This window comes from Miniopterus schreibersii (genome assembly GCF_964146895.1).
Source record: "Miniopterus schreibersii genome assembly, chromosome: 2".
Classification (NCBI taxonomy): domain Eukaryota; kingdom Metazoa; phylum Chordata; class Mammalia; order Chiroptera; family Miniopteridae; genus Miniopterus; species Miniopterus schreibersii.
The window spans coordinates 80,642,461-80,665,638 of NC_138102.1; the positions used below are offsets into that span (position 1 = coordinate 80,642,461).

A 23,178-nucleotide genomic window follows, 5' to 3' on the forward strand; every position below is an offset into this window, starting at 1 on the left:
TACTATTTTGAAATAGTTTTATTTAATTTTACAGAAGTCTGATTGGAGTTTAGTATGTAATTATGAGTCCAGTAACAATTCTACAAATTTGGACATATAATGCCAGAATTCCGTCAAAGCAACTAATATATTCTTTCACATAAAACATGCATTAAATGCCACATGTTTGCTGAAATCAGTCTCTACAAGAAGAGATGGTCCAATACAGTCAATAAAGGAACTAGTTGTGAACGATAGGTTAAGAAAAAGAGGCTTTCTGGTTAATATAAAAGAAGGAACAGTACCTTTCATAAAACAAGCCCTTTAGCACTGGGTGATTTGTATTACTGTGTTGCTCAGTATTGCATCACCTCTGAGACCTGGGCCTGACCTGTCATAAGAAGTAAGGAACTTTCTGGTAGTTAAATAACACATTTCAGAAGATACAAACTTTCAGGCCACAATGGTCTGCTATTTGTGTAACCTTACAAAGGGGGTGCAGAAACCTTGGCTTGGAAGAGTTCCCAAGCTGGGGATTGTAAACAATTTCAAAGATGCCCTGAGCTTTCCAACCAAGCCTTTTTATACAAGGCCAGCCCAGGACACATAAGCATCTCCTGTGGCCATAAGACCTTCCAGCTCCACACGCCACTCTTCACAAGGATCTGTAATTAGGCGTGATGCAGAAAAACATGGGATGGACCATTTCTTTGAGGCCTTGACTTCCTGTAGTTCTCCTTCATCTCATCCAGGGATCAGTGGGCACTCGTCTAAGCCGTGGCCTGGATGAGAAAGCTCCATCCTCCACTCTAGCTGCAATAATACTGCATCCCATCTACTCTTCTTCTTCTTCTTCTTTTTTTTTTTTTTTTTTTTGACTGAAATTCTTCAAAGAACTGCTGGATATACTCTCTCTTTACAACCATGCCTTCATCAGCAAATCTCTTGAGGTAGTCTTTAAGTTCAGTCTTCAAGTCATTATATTCACAAAGAAGTTCCACTTGTTGGACTCTGTTCATGCTGTTAAGGGTGCCCATTAAAGGATTTGTCTTGTCAGCTGCCTGGTCAACCTTGCTTTTGTTTTGATAAGCCAGGAGTGTGTCATATTCATCTGTCAGGAACAGGACATCTAGATCTCCAAACATTTTCATGCATGCTTTCCAGGTACATAACTTGCTATGACAATTCAGGGGCCAATAGGTGGCAGTGTCCTTCTTTATAAAACCCTTAGGGTTTTGCCCAGCTGGGCATGGCTCAGCAGTTGAGCATCCACTTAGGAGATTGAGCTTTGATTCCCGGTCAGGGCACATGCCCAGGTTGTGGGCTCGAACCCCAGTTGTGGGCTCTATCTCCAGTTGGGGGCCTGCAGGAGGCAGCCGATCAATGATGACTCATTGATGTTTCTATTTTCTCTCATCATTGATATTTCTATCTCTCCCTTCCTCTCTCTGAAATCAATAGATATATTTTAAAAAACCACTTAGGGTTTTGTTGTTGTTGCGTTTTTTTCCAGATTTAACTTAATTTTATTCATGCTTGCTTTGGGATGGAGAATAGATCATTCAGTAAAAACATACAGTAAAAACAAAATATGTCTTATCATGTACAACTTTTAAACTACAATAATGATGTGCCTTACTTACTTCCATGCATATTTGTCTAAAGTTACCATTGTTGTTTTTTAAATTTATTTTTACCATTGAGGATATTACAGATATCCCCTATTTTCCTCTTTGCCCCCCTCCACCTGGTTCCCACCCCACTCCAGGCCTTCACCACATTATTGTCTGTGTCCATGGGCTATGCATATATACATATATGTTCCTTGGTTAATTAAAACACTTAGTTTTAAGCTCCTGAAGCTTGCAGCCAGACTGTGATTCTGTGTTGAGACACTGATTTCTTAAACACTGCCTGGAGATCAGCTTCAGAACTAGAGCTGGTACATGGTTCATTAGTCTGCTCTGCTTTAACTTCCTTGACAGCATCCTTTGCATGTTCTGGAATATCCTCTTTGAAGGTAATATCTGGATGACCTCCATTTTCAGGTGTGATAACTTCCTGATCACCTGTTCCATTGACATCCAGCACTAACCCACCATCCTTGGCAGATACTTTGGTTATTGCCAATTGTGCAGCATAAGCCCACAAGACAGAGCAGCGTTTCATACAGGCCTGGCATACCATCTTTTGGAAATCCCCACACTCGAGGGGAATGGCACCAAGATGCCTTCAACGGAACCAGTCTTCACAGACTACACACTGGATCATGTCATCTTCAGAATCAGGATAAGGTCTCTTCACAAATGCAGTACAATCCAAAAAAAATTGTCATTATACTCATTGCCAGAATTTATATTTGCTTTCTCAGGAAATAATTTGCATTCCAAATTTTTAAACTTGCTGTTTCCACAGTCACAATGAACATTTCTTTTTGTGTATAGCTCAAATAGTTTATGACTTCCAGGACATTCATGACTGCAAGTTAGGCAAATTCCTGCTGGTTCTTTTCCCTCAGGCGGTGCAGGTACTACGCGCATACGGTGCTTGTCTCTACTGAGCCTTGCAAGTAGGAGCACTTCTTGGAGTCATTGCTACCCAGTACACATCCTCATTCTCCAACTCCTCCTCTTTTTCAAGTACATTGACCAGCTCTAGCTCCCACTGTCTTCCAGCAAGACCCTCAGCTCCAGCCATCCTCAACTGTCACTGGTCTACAGCCTGGGAGAGGCAGGAAAAGCAGCCAAGACAGATGTGGCCTTGGGTTTCTTTTGGTATATACCCAGAAATGGAATCACTGGGTCATAAAGCAATTCTATTTTTAATTTTTTGAGGAATCTCCATACTGTAGTGGCTGCACCAATCTGCATTCCCACCAACAGTACACAAAGGTACATATCGTATTTACACATATTTTTTATTGCCGTGGTCTTTTTTTCTTCCTGATGTCCCAAGGTTTCTTCTTTGATCTTTCCCCTGTTTGAAGACCTTCCTTTAGACCTTCTTTTAGTATTAAGTTCTCTGATGACCAATTCTCCTAGTTTTCATTCATTTGAAAATGTCTTGATTTCTCCTTATAGATTCTGGGTTGCCAGTCCTTTTCTTTCAGGACTTTAAAATTATTGTGCTATTTCTTTCTGGCCTCAAAGATCACTGCTGAGGCCCTGACTGGTTTGGCTCAGTGGTCAGAGCATTGGCTGGAGGACTGAAGGGTCCTGGGTTCGATTCAGGCCAGGGGCATGTACCGTGGTTGCAGGCTTGATCTCCGATTCCCGGCCCTGCTCAGGGCATGTGCAGAAGGCAACCAATCAATATGTCTCTCTCATATCAATGTCTCTCTCACCCCCTTCCACTCTCTCTCTGAAAAGCAGTGGGGGGGGGGGGGGAAATCCTTGGGTGAGGATTAAAAAACAAAACAAAACCAAAAAACACTGATGAGAAATTTTCTGTCATTTGAATGTTTTATCCCCTATAAGTAAAGGTCATTTTTCTCTGATTGCTGTCAAGATTTTTTCTTTGTCTTGATTTTCACAAGTTTAGTTATGACGTGTCTTGTGTGAATTTCATTGGGTTTGACCTGCTTGCAGCTTGCTCAAGTTCTTGATATGTAAGTTTATGTCTTTTGCCAAATTTGGAAAGTTTTCAGCCATTATTTATTTGAGTACTCTTTCAGCCCTATCATCTTTCTTCTCTCCTTCTGGGATTCTGATGACATGAATATTCAATCTTTTGTTATAGTTCCATAGGTATCTGAGGCTCTGTTTATTTTACTTTTTCAGTTTATTTCCTCCCCATTGTTCAGATTGGGTAATTTCTATTCTTCTGTCTTCCAGTTCATTTGATTCTTTTCTCTGTTTCCTTTCTTTTTAGCCCAGTACTGTGTTTTCTTATTTCAGCTACTGTATATTTTTCAGTTCTAAAATTTCTATTTGGTCCTTTTTTTTGCTGAGGCTTTCAACTTCTCTGTTTCAAGCATGGTCATAATTGTTCATTGAAACATTTTTATCATATTTTAGCATTAAAGTCTTTGGCTGATAATCTAACATCTCTATCATCTCTGTGTTGGTGTGTGCTGATTTTTTAAATTCAGTTTGAGATTCTTGTTCTTGGTATGATGAATGTATTTAACTGAAACCTGGAAATTTTTGTATTATGTTGTGAGAGTCTGTTTTAGCTTGTTTTTTGTTTTGTTTTGTTTTTGACACTGCTATAACAGGAAAAAGGGAGAAGTGCTGCTGCTTTGATACTGTCAGGTGAGGTAGAAGTCCAGGCCCTCCTCTTGGCCTTCATCAACCCCCAAGGTGGAGGAGCTCCTCATTAATGCTGGTTAGGGGTGGGAGCTCTGGTTCTCACTGACACCACAGTGGGGTGGTTTTGTTACCACTCTACAGTAGTGAAAGTATTGACTCTCCATTAGGCCTCTTCTGACACCACCCCAGTGGGGAAGGGGAGAAGTGCCTCTTTACTTCTGGGTTGGGGCAGAAGTCCAGGTTCCCCATGTGGTCTTCACTAACACTGTGGGAGGAGGGGAAACTCATTGACAGTCATTGGGAATAAGATTCTCAGTGTCCTTCTCTGACACCACCCTTCCTTAAACTCTCTCCCTCCCCTCCCCTCCCCTCCCCCCCTTCTCTCTATAAAATCTCCTATTTGTTCTGCTTCACTGGGGAAACCTAATGTGTAATATGTATATTTATTTCTATATCTACCTCTATATGTTGAAAACCTTGAGTTTATTCCAATACTTAATTTTAATTAAGACAAAATTTTAACATTCTTTTTCATATTTTAACTCCCTCCTTTGATATAGAGAAATCTAGTTCCCACTATTCTTAATATACTTAATTATTTGCTCAATTCTCCTTACAAAGTTTTGAGAGATGGTAGAATATTAGAATATATTTTGTTAATTTTCCACAGAAAGAAGTAAAGTGTCCTGAGGATAGAGTCACTTCCCTTTCTAATTCTCACAAGGGCCTTTATAAACTTAGGGTAGCTCTGGCTCTGGCTTTGCCTCAGGGGAGATGTTATGGGAGAGCATATGGGAAGCTGCTAGGGGTACAGCACATGTCATTGGGGGTTTTATTATTTTTATTAATATTTTTTTAATCATCACCCGAGGATATTTTTTCCATTGCTTTTAAGTGAGAGTGGAAGGGAAGGAGGGGGAAAGAGAGAGAGAGAGAGAGAGAAACATTGATGTGAGAGAGACACACATCAATTGGTTGCCTCCTGCATGCTCCCCCCCCCCCCCCAACAGGGGCTGGGGATCAAGCCTGCAACTGAGGTATGTGCCCTCAGCCGGAATCAAACCCTGGACCCTTCAGTCCGTGAGCCAAACCACTGAGCAAAACCGGCCAGGGCATCATTGGGGGTTTTAATAGCTGAGTCATGTAAAGGGACAATGATGATTATAACTTGCATTTATATAATTTTTTAATGTGCTTTCACTTACCTTACTTGTTCCTAACTATAACTCTTTTAGATGGTCAGGGGATTCATTATTAGCTGTAGATTCAATAATGGCCCTCTGAAAGGTATTCAGTTCCTTATCTCTGGAACCTGTGAATATTACCTTAGATAGGCAAAAAGAACTTTGTAGATGTGATTAGACTTATGATCTTGAGATAGGGAGGTTATCCTGGATTATGGTGGGCCCTAAATGTACACATATCCCTATAAGAGAAATGATTTGACACAGAAGAGGAGGCAGAAATTAGAGTGAAGTGGCCCCAGGCTAAGGAGTACCAGTAGCCACCAGAAGCTGGAAAAGGAAAAGAATAGATTTTCCCATAAAGCTTCCAGAGAGAGTGTGGCTCTGCTTACACCTTGAATTTGGCCAGGTGATAATGATCTAAATTTTGGGCTCCAGAACAGAGATTTTTAAATATGTGTATTTTTAATATATCTTTATTGATTTTAGAGAGAGGAAGGGAGAGGGAGAGATAGAAACATCAATGATGATAGAGTCATTGATGGGCTGCCTCCTGCACACCGACTGGGGATCCAGCCCGCAACAAGGCATGTACCCTGACTAGGAGTTGAACCTCGATCTCCTGGATCCAAGGTCAATGCTCAACTGCTGAGCTATGCCCCGCCGGGCCAAAACAGAGACTTTTAAAGCCACCAAGTTTGTGGCAATTTGTTATACCAGCTACTAGAAACTAATACGTCCATTTTTGCAAATGTGGATCCTGAAACTTCAGACCATACAGCTAGCAGGTTGCCGAGCTAGAATTCAAATCCAGGTTCATTGACCTTACTGAACCACCACTCCCCCTGACCTTAACCACCTCCTCTCCCACCCTCCCATGAGACAGAGAGGATAGTAGAAAGAGTAAGATAAGAATAGTCGTCATCTTTGGGCGCTCATTAAAAACACTAGGGGAATTTTACAAAATACCACTCTTTGGTAGTGGGGCCCATGCAAAAGTATTTTTAAAAGCTCTCCCAGTGGTTCTAGGGTACAGCCAAGGTTGACAACCAGTGGTGCAGTGATGCCAAGTTCACTCACATGTTCGTGTGTATGAGAACCAAAACTATTTTTCTACATCTGAATTTAAATTCTATTTTAATCCTTATTATATCAAGTGCCAGAAATGTAACTTCTGTTAAATCAGTATCTGTTCTAATTCCCTTGCTTCTCCTTCCATCCAGGGGATATACACAGTGATAGACCACCAGGGAACATCTAGTCCTTGGTGTTGTCATCTAACTAAGCATCTATTGACACATTCCCCTTCCCAAACACTCTGGATCATTTCTCCTTACAGGTTCATTCCTCCTTGCTACTACCTGCTGGCTCTTCATGCTTGTATATATAATTCTCAAGGATTTTGAAAGCCCTTGTACACTTCCCCAGCTCTGCTGGGGTTAGTACAAATCCTGGGAACGTGATTCAGCTCTATCTGCAGGAGTGCACCAGCCTACCAGGGTTTTCTACCCCTGTACCACTGCTGTGCTAAAGGGATTTGGCGTCTAACTCCAACAGTCCTTGTTTTAGATCCCCAAATCTCTTTGGGGGTAGAAATACCCTTCATCCTGGACACAGTGGTCTTGCTAGTACACAGCACAGGGACCCTCCTCAGTGAACCACCAGAGAGTGTCTAGTTTCCACTCTTCTCTCTCCATTTTCTCTAGGGGCCTCAGAATATGGAGGGTATAAAAACTTTAATGATTTTAAAGGATTGTGAAAAAATTAGTTGTCTTCTCAGGAAATTTCTTTTCCCATTTTTCCTGCATACCACGTCTCCTAGTAGAAGGCAGAGATAAACAAAGTGGGAAACTAAAGGTCAAGGACAGGAATGCCATTGTACTGGAGGAACAATTGCTCAGTTCTTCAATGAGATATCAAGAAGTACAGTGCCCGGGACATAGTCTAGAAGGGCTGGGGGAGAAGTGCCCCTCCCCGCTTGCTTAGGCCACAGAAGGAGCTCCTCTTTCTCACTCTTGCTCCTATCCATATTTCTGCTATTTTTAAGCCAGTATCACAGAGGACACAGCAGTGGAGATGTGACTCAAACCTGAAGCAAAGTCAACCCAGTTAGGCTTCTAACAGGGCTATGGTCCTGCACCTTATTTTAGTACATGGACTTATTCTGGGTTTATCCATGTGCCTTTAAATAACTACCTTAGATTCAGATGGTTGGCTGTACTGGTAACTCAATTACTGTGTTTACTATCAATTTAAATGAGTTGGCTCGAAAATAAGTACACAGTATTCATATCTGATAAGATATGTGTTCCTAATAGAAACTGGCAGGGCCCAGACCCAGCTTTTTGGATACATTATTCAGATTTATTTGGCTATGATGGGCCGTAGAAGGGTGGAACAAGAGATATCGGAACTACCAATATTTGTTTCCCCTCTCCTTGTTTCTAACTATGTGGAATATATATTAGGGATAAATGGGGCCTTGAGGTTAGTCCCCCATGAGTGCCAATGGAACAAAAAAGTTCTGCCTTTAAGAACTGAGATTTTGCCCAGCTAGTGTTGCTCAGTGGTTGAGCATCAACCCATGAACCAGGAGGTCACAGTTTGATTCCTGAGCAGGGCACAAGCTGTGGTTGCAGGCTCAATCAACCAGTAGGGGGCATGCAGGAGGCAGCTGATCCATGATTCTCTCATTACTGATGTTTCTATCTCTCCCTCTCCTATCCTCTCATTGAAATAAAATTTTAAAAAAATTAAAAAAAAGACAGTTAAAAAAAAAAAAAAGAACTGAGACTTGGTCCTAGCTGGGTAGCTCAGTTGGTTAGAGGGTCATCCCGATACACCAAGGTTGCAGGTTCGATCCCCGGTCAGGGCACATGTAAAAATCCACCAATGAATGCATAAATAAGTAGAACAACAAATTGATGTTTCTCTCTCTCTCTCTCTCTCTCTCTCTCTCTCTCATCAATAAATAGGGGAAAGAATTTAAAAAGAATAAGATGGGGGAAAAGAGTTATAACTTTTTTTAGAAAACAACCAACAGAGATTTTGGGGACTGCAAAAAGACCCTTTCCATTCCCTAAATCGATCAGCTGATTGCATCAGATTCACTTTGTCTTTATACAGTGGTGTTCTGTGAATCCCCTCACTGCATCACAAGTAGGTCCCAGAGCCTGCCTTAATGCTTGTCAGCAACACCCACCTCTTCCTAAGTTAAAATCTTGCCCCACTCACATTGCTTGGACACATTTTGAAGCCCCCTGTCCAGGGCAGAAGAGGCGCCCTGTCATTTGTGGGTGGTCAGTTCCTTGGTGAGGCACACACCATGTCAGGGTTTTCAATGCACAGTGTGTGTATCTGATTAATCTACAAAAGTCTAAGAAATACATATGTCCTGACTCCTCTCCTCAGATGGCATCTGGTTCACGTAGTTTTCCGAGAAACTTCCCAAGTAACTCCAGTGTGTGCTCTGGATTGGTAACTAGTGGCAGACCCTCTTTCCTTTCACAGCAGAAATCGCTCTGTTTTTTTCCTCACTGGAGGATATGTTTTTATTGATTTGAGAGAGAGAGAGAGGAAAGGGGAGGGGGTTAGAAACATCCCTCCGTTGCCTCCTGTTCCCGCAGAAGAGTTGAACTCCTAACCTAGGTATGTGCCCCACCGGAATCTAACGCCCGAACATTTTGGCGTTTGGAGAACGCTCCCACCAGCTGAGCCACCCAGCAGGGCCAGAATCGCTATTTTATTCACTGTGGTATCCTAAGGACTCAACTCAGTGTTTGGCTCAAAGCAGAAACTCAGTACCCATCTTATTTATATATGAAGCAACTGAGGCTCGGAGAAGTTAGTATCACACAGGTGGAGGCGCTGGTTGCCCGTCCGTTACATTTCACTAGGAAATGTACGGGTGCTTTCTGGCCACAGGTCGGATATTGAGGCTGCGGTGCCCAGTTCCAAAGGTCAAAGTTTGCTCTACACCGCCTAGCCCTGCTGCGCCTTAGCCAAGGCAGTTTCTGCATTTGCCCTCTGCAAGGCGTCTGGCAGCGGGCGGGTTAACTCCAGGCCCCGCCCCGACGGGTGGCTCCGCGGGCGGAGCGCGCCCGGGCGTAGCTGCGTCACTGGCCGCCTCGCATCGCTGCGCCTGCGCAGGGCGCCTAGGGGTCGGGGTCGGACTGAGAAATGGCGGCCTCCATATTCTACAGCCGGCTCCTAGCCGCCGCTACCCTTAGGAGCCACCTGCCCCGGACGGCGCTGCGGGCCGCCGCCCAGGTATTGAGCCCCAGCCTGCTCTGGCTTTGAGGGGTCGGGAGGAGAAAGGGCGAGGCGCGAGACTTGGGTCCTGTGGGCAGGGTGTGAAGGGAGTCGAGGCCCGGGTCGGGGTCACTTCTCAGTCGGTGACATTGGTTGACATGGGGTGCCCCGCCGGCCTGCGGGCAGCTCGCCCGGGAGTGCTGCCTGCCGGAACTGAGAGCTGGCTGCTGTTTGCGTCGCTTTGCTCCGGCCCTCCGTCTGTGAGGAGCCCCGGCGACCCGGCTGCAACTGCTCACCCAGGTCCCGAGGTGCCAGGGTGGGTTCTGAGCCAGGGAGGTGAAGGGCCGAGGCAGATTTTTCTGCTATCGTGGACCCTGCGCGGTGGGCCGAGACACTCGCGGCCCTCTATGGCGAGGGGCAAATGCCCTTCAGATGTACTTTTGGGTTCCTCGGGAGCTGTTGTAGGTAGGATGACTTTGCAAGGCCAGTAGTGCTTGCTGACTGGGCTTTTCTGGGACGAGGCAGCAAAGTTTCTTCCCTTCCCCAAGTAGTCCTGTACTGTGCTGTTTGTTAATACTCTAGTGGTAATAAGATGATGTTTACTAGGTTACTAATTGGGGAAGTAAGACAATCTTTTGGATCACTTCATTTTTGGCCACAGCTTTTGTTTTGTTTTGTTTTTTGAGTGTTTACTGTGTGCCAGGTATGTGCTAAGCCTTTTGCAGGTAGTCTCTTACTAGGCTTTTCAGCAACACTTAAAAGGGAGTCAATTACCACTGCATCATTGATGAAGAAACTTGCTAAGAGAACAAGTAATTTGGGTTAGGTTAGGACGTAGGTAAGGTCAAAGTTTAGGATTAAATCCAGAACTGTCTGGCTCCATAGCTTTTGTGCTTAAATCTGCTCCACAGTTTTTTCCAGAACATGAGAATTGGCCGATTCTTTTCAACGAAGAAACTTGTGAAAGGGCATAATTGACTTCCTAAGTCAGTTCCAGAGTTTTATGTTATGTTCTGAAGTAACTCCTCAGATGTGCCATAATTGAATTGATTTTGACTATTATTTTTTCTTTTAAAAACTATTCATACTTTCAACCTAGAGGTAGTGAATTCCATGAGTTTGCTTTCTAATAGAAGTGGTGTTTTTGAATTTCTTACGACTCATAATAAGGGTGCTGTCTCATTTTTGGAATATGTTTTCATCCTAATCATAATCTTTATCCTTTCTGGAAATTCCTTTGTAAGCCTTTGTGTGTCTATATGGCAATGCCTCATGTGTTGTCTTAACATCTTCTCTTCCATCCTCACATTAAGTAATGTAGCTTTAGAATTTGAAAGGACCTTAGTAGTCTGTCCCCTTGCTCTTGTAGATGAGGACTGTGCAGGGTCTTAGGAAACGTTTTCAAGGTCATACATTGAATTTAGCAGGAAAGGATTATCAAAATACTTCAGGTACTTTAAAAAAATATTTAAAGTGGTATAAAAGCTATCAGCAATACCCTATGTGTACTACTAATTCTTTGTAAATATAAGTGTTTGAAAGAAACCATACAAATCTACCGAAGTCTCCTCTTATCCTTGGGGGATACGTTGCAAGACCCTCAGTAGATACCTGAAACCACCAATAGTACCAAACCCTGATATATATATACCCTTATATATATAAACCCTGATATATATAAATAGGCACAGTAAGATTGACAACAATAACTAGTAATACAATAGAACAATTATAACAATATACTTAATAGCAGTTAGGCGAGAGGCTTTGGAGCCATTAGTAAGTAAAGTAGGGGTTACATGAACACGTGCTGTGATGCTATGATAGATTTGATAACCAAGATGGCTACTAAGTAACTAATGTGGGGGCAATGTATACAGCATGGATATGCTGCACAAAGGGATGATTCACATCCCAGGCTGGATGGAGCTGGACAGCATGAGATTTCATCATGCTACTCAGAATGGCGAGCAATTTATTTTTTATCTTATTTTAATTTTTTACTTGAGAGAGAGGAAGAGAGAAACATCAGTTTGTAGTTCCATCAACTTACGCTTTCATTGGTTGATTCTTTTATGTGCCCTGATGGGATTGAACTCAAAACCTTGGGTATTGGGACAATGCTTTAACCAACTGAGCTACCTGGCCGGGGCTGAATGCCAAGCAGTTTAAAACTTAACGAATTGTTTATTTCTGGAATTTATCATTTAATAATTTCAGACTGAGCTTGAGCACTTAACTCATTTCTGACAAACTACAGAAAGTGAAAACACCCTGGATAAGGGGTGACTGCTTTGCCAGTTAAGGGAAGTATTTAGAAGACATGCGTTAATGATGATACTGCAGATCAGTTCTCTGAGATGATATTTGTAGGCTATTAAATGGAGAGATTCATGGAGAAAGTCTACTAGAAAGTGATCTCTGAATCAACACCCCTTTGGGAGAATAAAGGAAAAAGGATTGAGTGGAGGGAGAAATAGAATTGCGCAGTTGCAGTAGGGGCCTCTGCTGTTCCTATGGGAGATCTGCAACTAGGATTATCTTTCTGAATTGTCACAAATTGGGGTGAGGTACCAGATCTTTATATCCCTCCCTTAATCCCCATTGATGAGTGATTGGATTCAGGCTGAAAATATGAAGGAGGTGTGACTTTGTGCTAGGGTGCTCCAATGACAGAATTCATTTGAGAGCTGCCTCAGCCAACACTCAAAGCAGCTGGGGCAGTGAATGCCTTGGTCCTGAAAGAGGATCTGGACAACACACCACAATGTCCAATACAAGGCTTTGACTCTTGAGTGTATGAAAGAGTAATGGTATCCAATCATTCAATTAATCACATATCTAGTGTCGGGCAATTTGTTAGGTGCTGGAGGAATGGTGGAGAGAAGAAAGTTGGAAGAATTTTTGGTTTGTTGGGAAGTTAAGATTGGTTTTAGATATGCAGAATTTGACCTTGAGGTTGAAATGCTTTGTAGATCATTGTATTGTAGGCGGTGGAACAGCACTGGGTATTAGTCTGTTGGGGTCAGACTGGACCTGGGTTCAGCAACTGCTAGGAAAAAATCCAGAGCCAAGACCTAGACTATAAGAGAACATTTATTTCGTTAATCACAGAGGTAGAAAAAGTAGTTCCTAGAAGAAATGGGCTTAGGAAACAATTTATAGAGGCAAAGGAAGGGCCCTTGGTGCTTGGGAGTGAGGAAGCTAATGCTAATATTAATGCTAACCTGCCTGGGGAGGGGAAAGGAAGGGGAAGGCACAGGCTGGGGTGTGCTTCTTGGAGGGAGAGCGCTCTGGGTCCTCTGTCCTAAGGGTCTTAAAGGAGAAGATTTTAGGGGAGCTCCCAGGGAAAGATCTTAATAGAATATTTAGCAGTTTTCCAGGTGTGTCCTTTCAGGGTTGTGGTCAGGGTCATTATTCAATGCATTTGGTCAGCTGTGGCTGGTTTTGTTGCTTTTCTGGGCCTGGAGCTGAAATACAGCTGAGGCCTAGATGTTATCCCTAGGATGGAAAGGTCAGGGCGTCCAAACCACATGACCAGTGATATGCCAGAAGAGGAGAGGACACTCTAGGGGCGAGGTCCCACCATACAATTGTCCTTTGCTAGGCATCCACGGGTCTCCACCCTGATGACCTTCTTTACCTGGCCCATCTTCCTTCCTCTGCTCCTGTCTGTCTCTATCACTATTAGAGATATGGTAGTAAAACTCAAATGAAAGATAAGGACTAGAGATGATGAGGAAATAGTTAAAACTACAAGGGTAACATTTAATATTTCGCTGGTAGATTAGCTTTTAGTTTTAAGTTTTAATTTATGTACTTTGAATGTGTGAATGTTTTATTTAATGTATCAGGTTTATTACAGTTATGAAGAACCAAGTACTCTATAGAAACAGTATTTTGAGAAGGTGTTTTTAATGAGAATAACTGCTAAATTAGTGTCATATGTAAATATATCCCAATTTCTTTAGGTTCTGGGAAGTTCTGGATTGTTTAACAACCATGGACTCCAAGTACAGCAGCAACAACAAAGGAATCTCTCACTACATGAATACATGAGTATGGAATTGTTGCAAGAAGCTGGAGTCGCCATTCCCAAAGGACACGTGGCTAAGTCACCAGATGAAGCTTATGCAATTGCCAAAAAATTAGGTACTAAATTTTAAAAACTCATGCTACCTGGACATGGCAACTCTGATAAGATGTGAACTTTACTTTTGGTTTAATAACAACTTTTAGTTTTTATTTTATTAAAATAAAATATAAATTTTACATACTTAAAAGAGAAGACAGAACTTTATGGTTGTTGACATTCTAAAAGTATGAGCTCCCGTAGTGCTAGTAACTTAAGGATCACTGATGTTGGCATTAGGAGGCTGAAGTCCTATTTTTAGTTGGAATATAATGTATTGAGAAGGAATTTATATTTACTACTCCATAATTTAAAAGTGTGGTGGGTGTGACGATTCTTCAGGGAATTGGTGAAGAACAATCTTAGCTGTTTATGTGATTGTAAAGAGAGGTCCAGTATTTCCCACTCATTCTCCTTTTTAACATAAAAAAATATGGAGCCAAAGGGGAAAAAAGAAAGCGGAGCCCTAGCACATAAACTCTGTGAGAGCAGGGCTTCTTTGTCTAATTTTGTTCACTGATATCTCCCAAGCTCATAGAGTAAGAGTGCCTGACACTTAGGTAATCAGTAAATATTAATATTTGTTAAATGAATTTAACAGTTACCTATGTTTATTAGTAGGTTCTTTTATTGATAACAGAAATCTTAATAGCTTTTGTTAATTTGAATTCAGTCTCTTAATTAAAAAATAAATTTTGACTTGAGAAAATTTGCTTCCGTTTACATTTTTTATGATTTAATATGAGAACTTAATAATGAGTAATATAGTAGCTATATAATGCATTTTCTTTTTAGCAGTGTTTAAAATTCCACCAATACCTTTGTGGGCTAGCACAATTGATGCTCTTGTGTGTACCTATAATTAATAAGGCTTTAAGTGTGCTTTGGTGAAGACCTTGTTTTTATTAATTTTTTTAAGAAAGATATGGAACATTAAATTTTTTTTTTTAAAAGCTGAAGTATTATCTAGGTTTGTACTTGTTTCTAGAATGGATTTTTTCTTTCAAAAGTGAGGGCATGTACAAGTTTATAAAATTGTTGTATATTATAAACTATGTTTTTGAATGTGACGGTCATGATTTCCTTGACTTGGAAGCATGATTTTCATTTACAAGTGTTTTTTTGTTGTTAATCTGAAAAAAATTCTTTATATTCAGATTACAAGCAAACTTCTTTTTATTTAGCGAAAGCCTTGTAAAAGTTTGTACTAATTTTGGTGAAATTTTTGTTAATGTGATCTGTAGTTTGAACTTGTACATGGTAAAAGATGTACCTCATTTTTACCTTTGAAGAAACATATATATATATATATATATATATAAAAGATCAAGACTTTAAGAAAATTAATGATTGTACTTTGTATGTCTATAGTATTTCTTGCAAAGGCCACTTTTTAATAACTACTTTGAGATTCAGTCTTATATGTATGACCTAAATGTTAATTTCTAAAAAAGACTCAGCTAAGAAAGAAGGAGAACTTGGAAATGTAATTGAGAAAGTATAAGCTTTTTAAATTCTATCCTTGTGTCCTTAAGGATGAATTTCCAATCATTTAGCTTTCTTTTTCTATTTTTGTTAGACTAAACTCTTGAGGTTTTTTGTTTTGTTTTTTATAAATTTTTTCCTATGTAGTTATGCTGACTGTTTTCCATACTAACATTAATAGGGCCTGATATATATATATGATGAAGTCAGTAAAAGTTATTTCTTTTTCAATTTCCAAATTATTATAATTGATTTTCTGTAATTTTCCATATATTTTCTCATTTAGTCTAATTTCACTGTTTTGTTAGAAAAAATAATTTGTAGAAACTTTCATAAAATTGAGTAGGATTTATTCAAATGCCAGTCTTCTGATTTCTTTACTTTAGAGAAATCCTTAATGATTCTTAGTTATGGACGAAAGAATAGTTATGTTTGAGATATAATAAAACTATGATTATTTTTGGCAAGTTCTCTGGGACTAGGACTTACAAGTAGTAAGGAGTAGGTAGGCTGGCTGATTTTGAGCCCTCCTTGGGACAGAAAGCATCTTGTTCATCTAGAAAGTGTGTTCTATTTTTGTTGTTGTTAATCCTCACCTGAGAATATTTTTTCCATTGATTTTTAGAGAGAGTGGGAGGGAGGAAGGGATGGAGGCGGAGAGAGAGAAAGAGAAAGAAACATCAATGTGAGAGAGACACATCAATTGGTTGCCTCCTGCATGTGCCCCGACTAGGGCCAGGAATTGAACTTGGAACCCAGGCATGTGCCCTTGACCGGTAATCAAACCTGAGATCCTTCGGTGTATGGGTCGACACTCTAACCACTGAGCAACACTGACCAGGGCTAGAAAGTGTGCTCTTATTAAAGAACACTACAAATGATGATTGTAGTGGGATCAGTGACTAAGGATCTCTAAACCTAGAGGAACAGAAGCTACTTTTTTTTAAAATCCTCACCTGAGGATATGTTTCCATAGATTGAGAGAGAGGAAGGGAGAAAGAGAGAGAAAATGTATGTAAGAGAGAAACAACCATCATTTGCCTCCCGTACGCGCCTAGGCTGGAGATGGGACCCACAACCTAGATATGTGCCCTGACCAAAATTGAATCTACAACCTTTTGGTGCACGGGACAATGCTCCAGCCAACTGAGCCACCCAGCCAAGGCAGAAATGCTACTTTTTAAAAGATATATTTAGCAACTACTATGAAGATGTGGATAATTTTGTCTTTTGCAGCAAGTCATTAATATCATCAGATACTGATTATAGGATTTAATTGTACAAGATGTGGTATGAGGTGCCTTAGATAAACACCTGGGTCTATCCATCTAGCTAGCAAGTCCTAATGCTGATTTTGGCTGTTCAGGGTGAGTTTTGCTTCTTGAATTACTGCAAAATTCATAAAAATCCTAATTCATATTTCTTAAAAATTCTTTATCTGCTGATGTACTAGGGTAAGTGCATTACAGGTGTCACAAACTATTGCTTCCCCTTAGTCCTGTGGCTGGCAGAACCTGAGTTAGCATGGGGACTAGGGCCACTGAGCCCTACAGCTGGTGACTTCTGAAATAGCCCTGATTACTTTCCCCAGTATTCCCTACAAATTCTTTCATTTTCTATGTGTGATTATGTGTAAAAAGTTGGGAAGCACTGTTCTGGAGGCAAGTTTTACCTGTTGTGAGTAATTGAAATTAGGAATGGAAGAAAGGTTACAAAGAAATTCTAATGAGATTAAAGATTGTGTGTTCATAAAATGAAGGTTGGTGAGTTTGAAGATCACACAGGAGTTTCTGGAATGCATTATCAAAGGGGATGATTGTTAAGCACAGAGAAATGAAGTAGTTATGATTTGGGGTCAGTTCTAAGAGCAGATTGCCAACTCTTTCTTATAGTTACTAGTTCTGGGAGATATGCAGAGTTCTTAAAATTTTCTTATTGATTATAGAAATATGGTTTGCATTCTAATTTAATTAAGGAATTTCTACCTGGTTGAATAAGCTTGCAAAGAGTGCTGATTAATGAATGTCTGCCTGGAGGGAGATTATTTTTTAAATTAAAAAAAATTGGTTTTAGAGAGAGGAAAAGGGAGGCGGAGAGAGAGAGAGGAAAAAAAGAGAAAGAGAGATATGAGAGGGAAACATCGATAGGTTGCCTCTCCTGACTGGGATCAAACCCGAAACCTGGGTATGTGCCCTGACCGGGAATCCACCCTGCCACCTTTCCGTGTATGGGGTGACACTCCAGCCAACTGAGCCACACTGGCCAGGGCTAGTGGGGAGACTTCTGATGGCATACAATAGGACTTTGCCTTCTTTTTTGTTCTTTTTAAAATAATTTATAATTTATTATAAGTCCGGCACCCATCTGACGCCATATGTAGTTATTGCAATATTATTGACTATATTCCCTATGCCATTTTTTACATTCCATGACTTGTTTTTATAACTGGCACTTTGCACATCTTAATTCCCGTTTTTCACTCATCCCGCAACCCCCTCCCATATGGCAACCATCAAAATGTTCTCTCTCTATGAGTTTGTTTCTATTTTGTTTCTTCATTTATTTTGTTTTGTTTTTAGATTCCATACATAAGTGAAGTCATATGGCATTTGTCTTTCTCTGTCTGACTTATTTCACTTAGTATAATACCTTCTAGGTCTGTCCATGCTGAAAATGGCAAAATGTCATTAGTTTTTTATGGCTGAGTAATATTCCATTTTGCATATATACCACGTCTTCTTTATTCATCTATTGATGCACACTGAGGTTGATTCCATACTTTGCCTATTGTAAATATTGCTGCAGTGAACATAGGGGTGTAATTTCTTTTTTAATCAGAGTTTTTTGTTTCTTCAGATAAATATCCAGAAGTGAAATAGCTGGGTCCTTCTATAGCCTGTTTTATAGTCTATTTTTTCTGATATAAGTATTGCTACTCTAGCTTTTTTTCCCCCCATTTTCACTTGCATGAATATCTTTTTCCATCTTTTCACTTTCAGTCAATGTGTTTTTTTATCTGAAGTGGGTCTCTTGGAGGCAGAATATGTATGTGTCTTGTTTTCATATTTAATAAGTCTTTTGATTAGAGAATTTAACCCACTTACACTTAAAGTAATAGTTGATAGACATATAGTAATTGCCATTTTAATATTCATATTTTTAATCTCTTTTTTCTTCTTAAAGAAGTCCCTTTAACATTGCTTGTACTACTGGTTTGGTTGTGGTGAACTCATTTAGCTTTTTCTTTTCTGGGAAGCAATCTGTCCTTCTATTCTAAATGATAGCTTTGCTGCATAGAATAATCTTGGTGTAGGTCCTTACTTTTCATCACTTTGAATATTTCATGCCAACCCCTTCTGGCTTGCAAAGTTTCTGATGAGAAATCAGGTAACAGTCTTATGGGTGCTCCCTTGTAGATAACTGCTTTTTCTTGCTGCTTTTAAGATTCACTCTTTATCTTTAGCCTTTCACATTATATCTTATTTTATTATTTTTTATTTATTGATTGATTTTAAAGAGAGAGGAAGGGGAGCGGGGAGAGAGAGAGATACAAATATTTGTTGTTCCACTTATTTATGCATTTATTGGTTGATTATTGTATGTGCCCTGACCTGGGATTGAACCCACAACCTTGGTGTATTGAGACAATGCTCTAACCAACTGTGCTACCCAGGGAAATCTGTGGCATTTTAATTATGATGTGTCTTGGTGTGGGCCTCTTTGGGTTCACCTTGTTCAGAAAACTCTGTGTTCCTTGGGCTTGTATATTGACTTTGCCAGGTTAGGGAAGTTTTCTGTCATTATTTCTTTAAATAAATTTTCAATACTTTGCTTTCTCTCTCCCCCTTCTGATACGCCTATGACATGCATGTTGTTACACTTGATGTTGTCCCAGAAGTGCCTTAAACTATCCTAATTTTTTTGGATCCTTTTTTTTTCTGTTCTGATTGGGTATTTTTTGCTACCTTGTCTTCGAAATCACTGATTTGATCCTTTGCTTCATGTGATCTACTGTTGATTCCCTCTAATGTATTCTTCATTTCTCTTATTGTATTCTTCCGAGTGGTTCTTATTTATGTTTTGTATCTCCATTTTTATGTTTCCTATCTCTTTGTTAAAATTCTCATTGAGTTCATCTATTCTTCTAATTTCATTGAGCATCCTTATGACCACTGTTTTGACCATCCTTATAACCACTGTTACAATTTACCATCTAGTAAGTTGCTTGTTTTGGTTTTGTTTAGTTCTTTTTCCGGAGTTTTATTCTGTACTTTCATTTGTCTCCTCCCTGTGTTTGTTTCTATATATATGAGGTCGATCTGCTTTATCTCCTAGTTTTGACAGGTTTGCCTTATGTAGTAGGTGTCCTGTGTCGCCCAGTGGCGCCTTAGCCCTGGTCACCTGGACTGGGTGCTCTGGGGTGTTCCTTGTGTGGGTTGTGTGTGCCCTCTTGTTGTTGAGCCTTGATTGCTGTTGGCATGTCAGTGGGTTGGATTGACCCTCAGGCTGACTGGCTGTAAGGATTGGCCATGAGTATAATGGACAAGCTGTTGTTTGGGGCTCTGGTGTCTGCGGAGTCCACCCTTTGGGAGTGTTGTTTGCAGAGACAATTGGGTGGTGCTCTGGACACTTGAGTTTGTTCTGGGGCCTCTTGGGAGGGTCTCTGATGCTGTCTAAGGTCAGCCACTGCCTGTGCCTGGCTCAGGGCCACCTGGTATGAGCTAGAAAGTGATCTGCAGATGATTGCCACTTGTACTTGGAGGTACCTAGGAGAGGCTAAGCTGCCAACTGAGGCCAGCTGCCTTTAGTGCCAGCCGTTGGGCCACTTAGCAAGAGGTATGGGACATGCTAAGGTCAATCACTGCTTGTTTAGAGTTGGGAACCTTTCAGGTTTTAGGAAAGTTTGCAGCAAAGTGGAGACAGGCTGTTAGTGTGGAAAAGTTGAGGAAGTCATTTGAGTGGGCCAGCAAGTTGGGTTTGATGGAGACTCTGGGAATCACCAGGGGGTAGTGCAAGTGGTATTAGCCAATTCAGTGCAGACTCAGATTTGGTGCCTTACCCTGCCTGAAGGCTGGATTGGGGAAGGGTTTAACAAAGGAACAGTGGTGTCTGTCAGTACTTCTGTCTGGTCAAAGCTGTTAATTCAGCCCTCACCTTGAAGCCGGCAATTCAGTTCTTACCTGGTTGTCCCTGGCCCTTTTTGAGCTGCTGCCCCATTGCTAGAGATCAGAGTGAATGAGTCCATCAGCAAATAATCCTTGTGCCTAAGACTTCAGCAGCCCTCTGTAGAGCCCTGGGCTTGGGAGCCTTGTGTGGGGCTGGGACCCCTCGCTCCTCAGCGAGGTTGTGGGGGGGGGGTGAGAGGGCTCCGCAGCCAAGATATCCCTCCAGATTTTTAACCACCACACCATGGACATGGGGCCTTCTTGACCCACCTCTTTGCTCCTCTTTCCAGCCTCTGTGGCTTCTTCTGCATGTCCTTATTTATTTATTTTATTGATTTTAGAAAGAGAGAGAGAAACATCTATCTTGTTGTTCCACTTATGCATTCATTGGTTGCTTCTTGTATGTGTCCTGACTAGAGATCGAACCTTGGCGTATAGGGACGACTCTCTAACCAACTGAGCTACTAGGCAGGGTCTCATATCCTTAGTTATAGGACTTCTGTTCAGCTAGGATTTTGGCGGTTCTCAGTGATGGTTGTTCCTCAGTTTAGTTGTAATTTTGATGTGATCATGGGAGGAGTCGAGCGCAGTGTTTACCTTCTCTACCATATTGATTGGATGTCCTTTTTTTCTTCTTTTTAGTGTTTTATTAGATGACTGTATATAAGGAATGCTTAAAACATCTGTGAGTGACTAAAACCAAGAGGGATGGTTACTGTATTTTAAAGATAATTTTGCAGTCCCTAGATCTTGTTTGACTAGAATAAAGGGCCAAAAGTAATAAGACTAACCTAAGATGACAGAAAAGTTCTCTTTCTTTTTTTGGCTTTTTTTGTTGTTGTGAAGGGCTTTCTTAGAAGCAACTTTTGAAACATCATCTCTGTCTGTAAGAAGTTCATATTTCTAAAGAAAGGAAACTGATACTTTGGTGGAAGAGCTTTCTGTCTTGTAAAATGTTTTTGAAAAAGTAGAGCTTCATTACTCTTATTTAATAGGTCATTTGTTAACTTACTAGTTTAATGAATAGGAATGTTTTAATTTAGCCCAGCAAAGCACCTGTTTAACTATTGACCATTTATACATTACACTTACACTATTTGGATTATAGCTATCCTCTTTGGATATAAATGAATATTTCTAAAGTATTGGAAAACTGTAACTTGGCAAGTAACCAGAAACAGGTAAAATGACTAGTTGCTGCTGCATTAGTTTGGGCATAAACTCTCTGATTTGCCATAGTCCCTTAGGCTACCTGTTGTCTTTTCAATAAGAAAATTTTTGTTAGTTTTAAAGAAACTTCGAAGTTTTCTCTAATCTTCATCTAATATTAGTTGCTACACTTGGGAATGGTAGGGACTGTGGCAAATTGACAAAGGTGTGTCTGAGCTTTTTCAAGAGCAGTGGAAAATCAATAAGAATTCTCCCCATTTTTAAATGTTCTTTTATTCAACATCAACAAGCACAACAAAGATTCTATCCTAGGACCTATATTCTAATGGGAGATAAAAGCAATAAACATGAGAAATTATATATTACGTTTGAAAGTATTGACTTCTGTGGAAAACATAGTAGAGCAGGATAAAGGGAATTGGTCACAGTTGTATTAGGTGGGATGATCAGGTTAAGCCTCTTGGACAATGTGAGATTTGAAGAAAAACTTCAGGGGAATGAGGACCTTTTCCATTTTCCAAATGGATACGTGGAGAAAGAGTGTTCCAGCTAGAAAGGAGCATTAGAGCCATGTTCTGAAGGCAGGAGCACTCCTGGGAACAGTGGAGACTAGTGTGGCTGGAGTGGAGTGAGCAATGAGGAGGGCATAGATAAAAGGGGAAGGGTGCTGGGGGATTGTATAGGGCCTTGTAGTAGGCCACAGTTAGGACTGGGGCTCTTACTCTGAGTGAAATGGGCATTCAGTGCAAGGTTTTAAGTAGAGGAGTGAGGTATTCACTTTGGCTGCTGCTTTGAATATGTTCTGTCAGAGAGAAGGTAATCTAGGTGAGATACAATAATGGCTGGGAACAGCCTCCAAACGAGATGATGAGTGGTCAAGATTCTGGATACATTTTGAAGATAGAACCAGGATGATTTCCTGACTGACTGTGGGGTGTGAGAAAGAGAATTTTTTTAAAAAAACACGACCTTTTGGACTCAGGGCCATCTTCTGACTTAAGGTCTACATTTTCAATGTAGACTCGATTTATTAGGCATGATTGATTTTCTAAACATTCTTTTGTAATAATTGTTTTTTGTTTGTATTTAAATATATTTTTATTGATTTCAGAGAGAGGAAAGGAGAGGGAGAGGGAGATAGAAACATCAGTGATAAGAGAGAGTCACCGATTGGCTGCCTCCTGCACGCCCCCAGCTGGGGATCTAGCCCGCAACCTAGGCATGAGCGCTGACCCGGAATTGAACTGTAACCTCCTGAATCATAGGTTGGTGCTCAACTGCTGAGCCACGCTGGCCGGGCTTTAAAAATTTTTTAAGTGTAAACTTTAGGTCATTTTTTATTTGTTTGATCACAAGCTGCATTTGCTACTTCCTTGATTAGGTGGGAGTCTAATCATTTTACTTGGTATGTGTATTATGGCATGACTTCTCCCCAGTAGTAGAGTTCCCATCTTCCGTGTGTTCAAATACACATTTGTGGAGTGGTTGTTATATCCCAGGGCCTGTTTTTTGCTAGGAATACAGTGAATAAGACAGTGCCCTTAAGTCTGACCTCAAAGGTT

The 23,178-nt window shown here is 40.7% G+C and overlaps 1 protein-coding gene and 1 pseudogene across 2 annotated transcripts in view; one reads left to right on the forward strand and one right to left on the reverse strand.

Moving 5' to 3' along the window:
• Positions 1 to 788: 788 nt before the first annotated feature.
• On the reverse strand, positions 789 to 2,676 carry LOC308553337 (putative E3 ubiquitin-protein ligase UBR7; annotated as a pseudogene). The gene is made up of 2 exons: positions 1,820 to 2,676; positions 789 to 1,222 (listed from the first exon to the last, which is right to left on the reverse strand). The product of its transcript is annotated as a putative E3 ubiquitin-protein ligase UBR7 (transcript).
• A 6,833-nt stretch (positions 2,677 to 9,509) lies between these two features.
• Positions 9,510 to 23,178, forward strand: part of SUCLA2 (succinate-CoA ligase ADP-forming subunit beta) — a 62,986-nt gene continuing 49,317 nt past the window's right edge. The window contains exons 1-2 of the mRNA XM_081130016.1: positions 9,510 to 9,682; positions 13,636 to 13,816. Of these exons, the coding sequence (XP_080986142.1) occupies positions 9,593 to 9,682; positions 13,636 to 13,816 (271 nt within the window). The 5' untranslated portion in view covers positions 9,510 to 9,592. The remainder of the gene's footprint in view (positions 9,683 to 13,635; positions 13,817 to 23,178) is intronic.